The 11,950-nt window shown below is 35.6% G+C and overlaps 1 protein-coding gene across 2 annotated transcripts in view; it reads right to left on the bottom strand.

Annotated features, from left to right (window-relative positions):
• Window positions 1-3,457: 3,457 nt before the first annotated feature.
• Window positions 3,458-11,950, bottom strand: part of LOC123703478 — a 339,926-nt gene continuing 331,433 nt past the window's right edge. For both annotated transcript variants that reach the window (XM_045651480.1, XM_045651482.1), the window contains 4 exons: window positions 9,872-10,011; window positions 8,498-8,598; window positions 7,886-7,999; window positions 3,458-7,304 (listed from right to left, as the gene is read on the bottom strand). In XM_045651480.1, coding sequence (XP_045507436.1) covers window positions 4,872-7,304; window positions 7,886-7,999; window positions 8,498-8,598; window positions 9,872-10,011 — 2,788 coding nt within the window. In that variant the 3' untranslated portion in view covers window positions 3,458-4,871. The remainder of the gene's footprint in view (window positions 7,305-7,885; window positions 8,000-8,497; window positions 8,599-9,871; window positions 10,012-11,950) is intronic.

Here is an 11,950-nt window from a genome sequence, read left to right as displayed (position 1 = left end):
GGTTTTTGTCCAATTTATGTATATTGTAGCTAAGCTAGGAATCGAATCAATATATTATGTGCCTTTTATTATATGATTTTAGTAAAATTTATCATTAATTTATTAAATAATGTAAAACTAATTTAGGTTTAAAGAAAATATTACAAGAAATGTCATATAAATATACATTTTTTAAACAATTGCATAATTAGGTATATTTAAGGTATTTTAGAATAAATTTTATAGACATTTATATGAAAAGCAGGGCTTTATGATTCGCCTTTAATAAAGAAGACTGTACATCTGTTTGTGTATTAATGTTTATATTTGTAATTTATGTAATGTTTGTTAATGTATTATAGTTCAAATGAATTAATAAATAATTTATGACTGAATTTGTGTTTCTTTTTATCTGTGTAAATTGTACAATATTTAATCATTTATAAAAATGGCCATGACACATTTACCATACCTTCATAAAAACAATACACACACAAACTTTTAACACGTAATTTTGTTTATCAAATTCCCCTTGAAGATAACTAGAGGAATGGCTGCTTCTAAATATATCTATACTAATTTTATAAAGCTCAAGAGTTTGTTTGTTTGTTTGAACGCGCTAATCTCGGGAACTACTGGTCCGATTTGAAAAATTATTACGGTGTTAGATAGCCCATTTATTGAGGAGGGCTATAGGCTATTTATGATCACGCTAAGACCAACAGGAGCGGAGCAATGCGGGTGAAACCGCGGGGAACGGCTAGTTTAAAATAAAATTAAATAAGTATCAACTAAAATTCTTAAGTCTTGTGAATTTTTGAACCTGGGATCGATTCCACTGATCCACTCTGACACTAACAAAAAAAATACTACTAAATTACATAACTACTTGTCCGTAAATATATTCGAAACACATCATAAGTATCTATACTATTTACATCGTTTAATACAAATTGGCTGTCTGTCCGAACTTATGTAACTACCTATGCTTAAATATTAAAAACTACACAACAGATTTTTATGTGGTTTTTTAATGGACATAGTGATTCACGAGTTAGCCGTTAGGTTTTAGTATATAAATTATTATTTATTAGAATTTAGATAAAGCAGTAGAAACTGCGTTCACAAAACTAGTTATTTATAAAGATTAAGTATTACCTATCGCTCAACTCAGTCACGGGCTCATAAATAAGATAACTTTCATGCCTTTTTTTCAACAACTCAATGTGAATAGTTAAATACCTATTAAGATCAATAAACGTAAAATATTTTACATGCTTCGGTTTTAGGCTTAACTAAAACGTACATAAACAATACCTACTAATATTTGATCCACAGGAAGATAAGAAAATATGTTATAATCAAAAACCTGCATCTTATTGGTTTTGTTGCGAAACGAATGAGCTCGTTCATTTTTTTAAGAATTATTTTTCGCAGTGAATTCAGTTCTTGAGTAGACTATTAGGTAGGTATGCACACAAAATTTCATAAAAAATCTGTCCAGATGTTTCGGATTTTTACTTTTATAGTCGACTAGCTGCTCCGCGCGGTTTCACCCCCGTAGCTCCACTCCTGTTGACCGTAGCATGATGTTATATAGCCTATAACCTTCCTCGATAAATGGGCCATCTAACACCGAAAGAATTTTTCAAATCGGACCAGTAGTTCCCGAGATTAGCGCGTTCAAACAAACAAACAAACTCTTCAGCTTTATAATATTAGTATAGACTAGTATAGATTAAGTTGAGTGGCGACCGTACGTTTTGAGGAAATAGAAATAATAGAATGTGTAGTATTTTGTGCTAAATATTTAATTTAACAATAAGTATCACAATAATTTAATTATAGTAGAAAATCAATCCATACGTTCAGCTTGTTCTATTTCTTGGTGTGGTGGTTACTGAAATTAAAGTTTTTGCTGCAACAGCAACTTCTTTTTTTTAAGACTTACTAAGGTTTAAACGCGTTTATACGCGAAAATTTTAAATTTTGAATTAAGGCGTACCTAAACTTATACCTAGCTGTTCTGCTTATGATTTGGCTGATCTTAAATATAGGTAATATTTTAATTCAGTCTTTCATCTTTGTATGCAGGGTGACAGTTAGATTTCTATTTTTGCTTTCTAATGCATTTTAGATTACATATTGGGTTTTTTAGAAACACAGAAATAAACATATGTATTTTCTTTTGTTTATGAGTTCGTTATATTATGGATTGATGTCTTCATATATATAAAAATATACTTTCGTTTAGTTGTTTGTGTACAAATTCTGATATGGAATATAAGTTTGTAATTACAAAACATGAGTTTAAATATTTGTTTTTCTTATGATAAATGACTTGTGAATCATCTACTGATCTTCACTGAATAATACTTACTTCACTGAATATTCATAATAGGTACCAGCTGCAGCGTCGTAGAAACTTTTTCTGGAATGTGGATTGTGGAACACATGACTGATGCCACATGGTGTGGGAAATATTGTAGTATAATTTTGGTTATTTTTTTTCCCTATATTATTGGTAACATTTTTCATTGATTATCGCTGATATTGGTCATTGCGTGATAGGTACTTAGTAATATTAATTATGTTTTTTTTTTGCTTTGACACATAATAAGATAGCAAAATGAAGTTGAATAAAATGATATTGAGACCAAAATGATAGACGAAAATGAAATGTTTTTGGGATTAGCGTGGTAACCCAACAATTATTTTTGATATTAGCAGTTTTAAGTGCACATACCTAGTTCTCTGGCGCCAAATAAAAGTATGTATCTATGTTAAATATCGGTTTTCTAGTTTTTAAAGTGTGTTTAAAAAATTATAAGTGTGGGTTAGTTTACCTATTAATTTAGAGCTTGAGCTTTAAGAGTTAAAAATCTAGTTAAACGAATAATTAACGATCAACTTTGATTTGGAATAATAAAAATCAAGTATTATGTGAAATTTCGTGTATGTACTTCTGGTAACCTAACTATACTGTGAAATATAGACTGATGTGTAAAAGTACTTATTGATTATATTTATATTTTTAGCGACAGAATTATTGCATTATCCTCATGTATAATGAGTATGTATATAACTTTTCAAGATGTTCAGTGCATGTAAATAAGTAATATATTCATTCATAACATTTACATACTTAAATTCTCATGTCACAGTACAGTTGCTACTTGTTATACTCTTCGGGAACGGCTAGACAGATTTTTATGAAATTTTATAATTATATTCTATAGGTCTGATGTTTCGTCTGAGGTTTTTATGAAATTTTATATAATAAATTTATACACGGTCGTAAGAGACGCCATGGACAGAGACCGGTGGAGGCAAATCATCCGCGGGACCGACAAGAGAGAGAGATATAAATTTATATTCTCTATGTTTAAATACCACTTAGTGCTAAGGCTGTTCTGGCAAAATAACTGTTAAGGTATTATATCTTAGTAGTAAAAGGAGTCAAAAATAAAACATCAAATTGTGTATCATTTTAATTTATTATACATAATAAATGTCAGTTGTGTTCGTTAAATGATAAAAGTAGGTACAGTCTTGGAAACATTAAAAAAAAATTATATAATTTACATAAAATTGATACTTCCAATATTCGCTACAACAGTAGCCCGATTATATACACACTTATTGATTAAAAAAATAAAAAAGTGACGATTCATACGGTTATATGGACCGTACTGGATAATTATGTACATAGGAATTATATGAGCACTAAACCTTTGGGCGTTATAACGAGCGTGTTTTCGCAGTGTTTGGTTAGACATAATTTTAATTATTTTTTAACAATCGCTTGTTACAAATAGCCAGATACTTTAAACGAAAAAAAAAACGCCGCGTTCAACACGCTCGTTAACGCCCCGCCCAATAGAAATAAACACCAATAATTGTTGACTAAGAATATTTTGTCGATTATAAATACTCTCGTCTTAAATTTATACAATTATTTTTTTCACCTATCTATTCGATAACGCACATTATGTGCGATATTTATATATGTTCAACATACACACGTACGTTACATAACAATTTCTATATATATATATCAGTTAAATCTGTGTCGCTATCATAATAAATTCTGATTTTACTAAAGTGATGATATCTTTATATTTTCATGATAATGGCAGGATTATGATAATGTTCGTTTTGACTAGGTTAAGAGCATTTTTTGAATTACCGGGATGTTAAAAAAAAATGAAATAAAATTATATGTAAATATTTTACATTCCGAAAACAATGTTTTGCCTATTAAATGAAACGGGAATTTGTAAAGAAGTATTATAACGTGGCCTGAAATGGGAAAAAACTTAAACCTGGTAACACGAATAGGAAACAAATAATCGTAAGTACAAGGGTCGTCGGCACAAAATAAATATTTAGACATCTGCACGCACATATAACTATTAAAATTAACGTTCACTTTATACTATTATCATAAAATTTATCGGAAACATTAGAAGAACATTCGATTAAATGCAAAGAAACACAAACGACTACTAACATAAATTAGTCGGATCACTTCTACGCTTAAAAATTATGGACTGAATAACGTTCAAAGAAATATTAAATATCACATCGACGCCGTCGGGTCGCGGGGGGTTTAGTCTATGGCAGGTCGAACGAAACACACTACACGATCAACTATAAATAAATTATTTCAACCGTATTAAATGGCAACATTAATACTCCAACAGATTTCTAAACGGATCGAATCGTCGATCGTCCGTCGCGTATTTAAAAATAATGGCATCGTCTCGGTCGAGACCTCACTTAGCTATGTACAAGAGGCCGGGCGGTACACACCGCGTTACGTCTAGCTATACATCGTTTATACAGGGCCGGGGCCGTCACGAGCTGTCCGTAGACAGGGTCAGCGGGAATCAGGTGGCCGGGTCCTCCAGCGGGCGGAACCGCACGAAGCCGTCCTGCGCCACCAGCATGGTGCCGGCCGGCTCGGGCGCCAGCTCGTCCTGCGGCGCCGCGTACTCGTAGCTGCAGGTGCGCGGCGAGGGCTGGGGCGAGCCCAGCGGGTAGCGGGCCGCCGGGTCCTCCGGGAACCCGTACAGGTCGGTGGACTTGGGCCGCTCGGGGTAGGGGTTGTGCTTGCGGCGCGCGCTGCCGGCGGGGGCGCCGACGGGGGCGCCGACGGGGGCGCCGGCGGGGCTGGGGCGCCGCGCCGAGCCGCGGGGCGCGGGCCCGTCGTAGCGCGGCGCCAGCGTGTGCGCGCCCCCGCGGTAGGGCGCCGCGTCGTAGGGCGCGAACTCGTCGGGCGCGGCGTAGCCCGGCTCGTAGGGCGCGGCGCCCTTGTGCTTGGGGCGCGGCTTGCGGCGCGGGTTGCTGTTGGTGCGCGCCGACGCGCGGTCGTACGACGCGTGCTTGAAGTTGTGCGAGCTGCGGTTGGAGCCGCCCGTGTAGTTCTGGTTCTTGATGTCGCGGATGAAGTCCCCGTTGCTGCCGTACTGGATCACGTTGTACTCGTGGTCCAGCGGGTCGTCGCCCTGTAGGGACTGCATTGCGGGATCGCAGTTAGAATAGTGATCGTCAGACGCGGATTCTATGCCATTGTACCCGGCCATGTTTGGATGGTGTTTGATCAAGTGATTCGTGACGCCCTGGCTAGATGTCGCATTACTAGATTCCGTGGAACTGCTGTGACCTGCGTTCGCTATCGAGCTATGCCCGGAATAATTTTCAGTTCCAGAGTTATTGTCGCAGTTGGCGGCCAGCGTGTTGAGGTGGAACCCCCGGTGGTCGGCGGGTCCGCAACATTGGTCCGGAATGTTGGTATGATGTCCCGCGCTCTCGTATATCGGCTTGCCCGTCCGCAGGGTATACGTGTGGAGATTAGTGTTGGTGTTACATATCGCCGGATAGTCCGACTCGAACTGTTCGTTACTGGATCCCCCCGCGCAAGGGAATAGTCCTAAACCAGATATCTTTTGTCCGTCCGCTTTCTCGTGTTGCAACGACGCGACTATCCCTACTTTGAGACTTATCACCCACGAAATAAGAGCTACTACGCTGATTTCTATCAAACGCAGTGAGAACTGATAGCCCCATTGCAGCCAATCGAATTTCGTCATATTGACTTGATTTATGCCGAATATTCCGAATATTTGGAGAGCCGCCATGAGGACGAACAGCAGCGCGGTCGCTAAATTTATGTGTATAGCTTGATACAGGTTTTGGAACCCGTGAATGTACGTGTGACTCTTTTTCTGCAGCACCGCTTTGAGCATTTTATATACATACAGGTAGCAGAGGCCGAGAGTGAGGCACGCTATGATATAAATAATTTGACACGTTAGACCTAGTACCCTTTTTTCTACCCCCTGGGGCGTCCTATATATCGTATTACTACTCTCGAAGATATGCAACATTACGCACGACAGGAGATGGATGCCGCCCGCTATTATAATGGTCCGAGATCGGAACAGAAACGCGCAGCACGTCGTCTTAAAGTTAATACTATTCGTCAACAGAAACAGTATCGTGCTAGAGAACGCTATGCTTAAGAATATTTCTGGCACGTGCAAGAGAATCTCACTGATGAATATCGGCAGCGAGTTGTTAATATTGTACGGATCGTAGCACATGTAGAATATTCTCATCAAACAAACGAACACTAATATCAAATGTAAAATGATAAAGTAGTACTGAGTGAAGAGATGAGTGAACTTATTATAGCAGATGATTTTGAATATTGAGTACACGGCTAATATAGTGAACATGACGGTAGCTAGATATATGTGCACGTTCCACGCGAAGGGCCACGTGACGCCGGCCCTTTGTACGGGCCCGTTGTTTTTCGTGTCCTGTTTGAGAATCTTTTTATCTGAATTTACATTGGCTAAGTTATGATATCTCTCCGTGGACATTTCAGGGTCTTTTAGCTCGAAACCTATCGTGGTTGCTGGGGTGTAATCTTTTCTACTGTCGTTTTTATCTTTAGTCGCGTATTGGAGATTTCGCCGCGTATTCGTTTCGCCGTTTTGGTCTATAATTAGCGGTCTATCTAGGTTGTTCATTTCTGGGTCTAAGACGGCGAGAACGCCCTCTGTGGAGACATCTTTGTTGTCGCTGATGGTGACTCCTGCATCTTTTGTTACGAAGACATCGTTTTTGGATGTTTTCTCTTGGTTGTGTTGAGGTTTAGCTGTGACGGTTCGTAGGAGGACATCAGGAATGTCTTCTTTTCTGCCGTTGGAGCCGGAGAGGATCCTGGATATCGTGGGGATGTTGAGGGAATTGGGAACGAAGTCGGTGAAGTTCGCTTGATCCGTGCCATGCTTGTCACCGTCTAGTTCGTCAGGCTGAAATTAATAAAAAATAAAATTTAGCACACATCAAACATAAATAAATAAATACATATAAATTCAATATTTTTAAATGCTTAAGTCGATAGTTTCGTCGATTGTATCTTATTTTTATTATTTTGTGTTAAACTAAACATGTAATGCTTTGGGGTAAAACCTGTTAATTACTTGTTATTAAATAAACAGATAAACAATATAGGTATATTGAAATTTCAAGAGCTTTAAAAAATAAATCCTATTTTCTTTAACAACAAATAAGTAGAAGTTTCTAAACTTTATGAATTGAAAAATTTATCAAAGCATAAAGAATTTTATAAAGTTATCAAAGTTTTTCTAACAAAGCTTTTCTATAATACCTTATAAAAATAAGCTTAGAAAAAAATTGAGAAAATATTTTAAACAAATTTTCTTCAAATTCTCTATCGATATAATATTACTGTTTATGTAAACATTTAACAACCAACCTTAACAAGTAGAAAGAAAGAAATACACTATTAAACTCAAAGAGCGTTAATAAAAAAAATTTTTTTCGAGAACATTATTTCGAAGTAAATTTTTGCATTCACAGAATAACCTACCTTATGGCTAGGAGTATTAAGGGCCTTTTTCTTGTGCGGCTCGAGGCCGGCGGGCGGCAGCGGCGGGACGACCGGCGCGGGGGGAGGGGCCGGCACTTGCGGGGACGATATCTCCTGGAATAGCAATTGGAAATTTTAACGCATTTTAAACACGATTTCTACATTCGATACCACAGCGAGCACGGTAACGTGGTCAACAACAACAATTAACAATAACAAGAATTATTTGTAATGGTCATCCTTATCGTTTATCAGCGATTTCTTCCAGGCAACCCTAATACCTAAATGGTAAATTATCTGACCATGGAACTCATTACTATACGGACTACTTGACGAAAGTTTAATTGTAGAAAATGCAGTGTGTACACAGATGTACATACTATACCTAATATACTAAGGATAAGAATATGTACTAAGTAAGTGTATACCGGTGGTAAATAATAAATAAAAATATTTTTATAATCTACCTGATGACTATTAGAAAGTGCTATCGGATATTTATATTAAAAAATAAATGAATGGTATTGAATTGACATAGATTATATTAAAATATATCTTAAGAATAAATAACTAATCTTTGACATTGTTTACATAGATTATCCTCTAACTAACCTGTCCAGGAGGTCGTATAGGTATCCTCTCGTGGCCGGGCCCGAGGGAGGGCGGAGGGATGGGCCGCCGGTTGAGGTAGCTGTTCCCATCTGTGTTTGTGCCTGGAATTTTACCAAATTATCATTACTGTGTGACCATCAGTTCATATTAATTGTTGCCATGGAAAGGACATAGGCATAAGGAGACTAAACTGATAATAATTTACATATATACTAGCCCAATCATCGAAAAAGCTATAGATATATAGTCTATAGCCTTCCTCGATGATTGGGCTATCTAACACCGAAAGAATTTTTCAAATCGGACCAGTAGTTCCTCAGATTAGCGCGTTCAAACAAGCAAACGTACATACAAACAAACTCTTCAGCTTTATAATATTTACGTAGTATATAGATATTAGATTAGTTTCGAAGATAACGCTCGAGATTCGCATATTTAAAAAAATATTTTAAAAACACTGCTATTATTTCAATACACTTGTTAATTATTGTATTCACAATACCACATAAATATTCATGGAAATGCATCTGTATTCTTTAATTAATTTAATTATTAAAGTTGATAAGCATACCCAACGTCCATACAAACAAACGAACAGTGGGAGGACAAGAGCATAAAGCAAAATAATAAATCAACACCAATTAGTCCTATAAAAATCGTTTCAAGACCACTCGCGAGTCGAAAATTCGCGAACAAAAAAACACTAGCACTCATAACTTGAACAAATATTCAGTAAATTAAACTTTAACATTCCAATTATTTCCAGTGACCCTCGTTATATTCGAAAAACAAACCAGTAGACGTAAAACAATATAATTTATTGTTTAAATACTAGAAATTGTTGGAAGTGGAAAGCAATTTAATCTCTCCGCGGTAAAAAGTAATGTGAATTGAAACATTTTTATTACAGAAATAGAAACAATCAAATGGAAGTCGTTGTGAATCTTGATTGTATTTAAGTCAGACGTTTTTTTTACTCAGCTCATTATCTTCTATACATTCACCTCTAAATATTATTAGTGGTCTAATCCTAATGATAATATTATTTTTGTATTACTTTATAATCTTTACATTACTAATTTTTCGTTGTGAAGTTTCATTTGAAGCTTTGTTAGTGCAGTGTCTACCATTTACTATGTGTGTCAGCAAATTGTCTAAAATTACTGTGTGTATCAGAGAACTGGGAAAACATATTATTATTCTTGTGTCAGTAAATTTATTTAAATTTTATCAGCAAAATCACTTACCTTTAAGTTTCGGCTTGTCAGCAAACAACCGCTGTTCGCTGACAAGTGGGCACCTATCACTAAGTGCCCACTTGTCAGCGAACAACGCTTACCTCTAAGTGTCTACTTGTCAGCAAACAAAACTTACCTCTAAGTGTCGGCTTGTCAGCGAACGGGTTGCGGTACTCGGGCGGCAGGGGCGGCGTGAAGAAGGCGCGGCCGGGCGGCGCGTACGACGGCACCGCGCCCACGCCGGCGAGCAACGCCGCGCCGTGGTGTGCTGGCGGTCTGGAAAAAATTTATAGATAAATTATAAATAAAACTCTTTATTAGCGAGTAGGTAAAATTATATATAGCCTACAAAATTATTATCACTTATAAAATTGAATTATCGTGATGTTCTTATTAAATGCATTGCCTAGTATTATAGCCTAGTTAATTTGTAAAAGGGGCTTAAGTTGTATATATTTCATGTGCTAATTATATGTAAAATCTGTTGGAAAGCTAAATTAGGGATGTGATTAAAAAATTAAATGTATTTAAATAAATAGATGTGTTTGATTTTAATAAAATCAATTTTTTAGCTCAACAGGAAGACATAGAACAATGTGATTATTGAATAATTATATTGTGATAAAAGATATTCGTTGAAAATAAGTTGCTTTTATTTCGTAATCTAAATCCTGTCTCATTATAAAATAAGACAAAATAAGTCAAATCAGCACAAATCAGTTTTCTATAAAAATATTGTTAATCTATTCCAGTTTACGTGCTAAAAGACGTCAAATATTCCAACTAAAGGCTGTTAAAACCGTTTCTATTCAGAGCGTAGCCACAAAGAGTTTTCGCACAATGCAACGCGTACAGAATAAACGTAGTCTTGTCCACAATACCTAGAAATAGACTCAAACGTATCTGTTTATTCAAATACTGCGCCCAAATCTCAGCCAGTTTTCCAAAAGCACGTACTGAATTCTCAATAGCTTCGAATGAGACAGGAATAGCGCTTTCCACCATTTTAACTTTTCAATTCACTTGCATGTTATAATGTTAATATATTTCTATAGCTGGGAATGGATAGATGCCTTATAAGTAGTGGACAGTTGAAAGTTTGAATTCAATTCCAATTTCCAAGTAACGCACATTCGACCACTTTATAGACTCGGTTGCAACTTTCGGTATTTTTCAATAGAATGCTAAAAGAGATAGATATCAAACGTGTTTGGAGAAGACATAAAAGGCAAATATAATTAACTGTGTACAGGAAGACATGGTAACTTTTTCTTACTAAAATTGATTACAGTATGTTTTAATATATTATTTTTAATAGATCATATTATAAATTTAATAAATACATCGCAAGTATTAAAACGAAGAATATAAAACATATTAGTCGAGACATTTTTGGCTATCTAGCAATAAATAAAAAGAGTCAAGATTATATTGGATTTGTCATATTGAATTGTATGCTATTTTTATAAAATTATATATAAGCCTTATTTGAATTTATTTTTAGATGTGGTTTATAAGAAAGCTTATTTATTCGGAGATCTTAAAATAATAACTATAGTTATTATCAATTATCATAACGACAAAGTTTATTTTTTAAAATCATTAAAAAGCACAGATAATCTAGACTATATTTCCATAAAATATTATTACGCGGAAGATATTTTATTTGACGATAAAGTTTTAGGCCTTGTAAAAAATATTCCCTGTATAAAAATAAGCTGCCAAATAATATCTAATTATCACTACATAGTATAAAACAAAGTCGCTTTCTCCGTCCCTATGTCCCTTTGTATGCTTAAATCTTTAAAACTATGCAACTGATTTTGATGCGGTTTTTTTTAAAGATAGAGTGATTCAAGAAGAAGGTTGTAGTATATAATTTATTAGGTTTTAGACAAAGCGGGCGAAGCCGCGGGCGGTATTAAGCTAGTCTAGAAATAAAACCTGTTAAAACTTCGTTACCTAATTAGAAACGAGAGCCTTGAAGAAGTGAAAGCGCGATGTTAAAATTATGAAATGAATGAATTAATGTATTCAGAAAAAAAATTAATATTCGAAAAGGTCGAATTTCTGTACAAAGTACCTTTACTTCATTGGTTTTTCAATATCATGTGTTATCATTACACGAATTTGTATATTTGTAAGTGCAGTTTATTGTACTTGAAAATTTAAATTAGGTTTTATTATATATTTAAGTTCAATAGTTTTTCTAAAA

Source organism: Colias croceus, chromosome 26 (genome assembly GCF_905220415.1).
Source record: "Colias croceus chromosome 26, ilColCroc2.1".
In the NCBI taxonomy this organism is placed as follows: Eukaryota; Metazoa; Arthropoda; class Insecta; order Lepidoptera; family Pieridae; genus Colias; species Colias croceus.
This window is presented reverse-complemented; position numbering and strand designations above follow the sequence as displayed.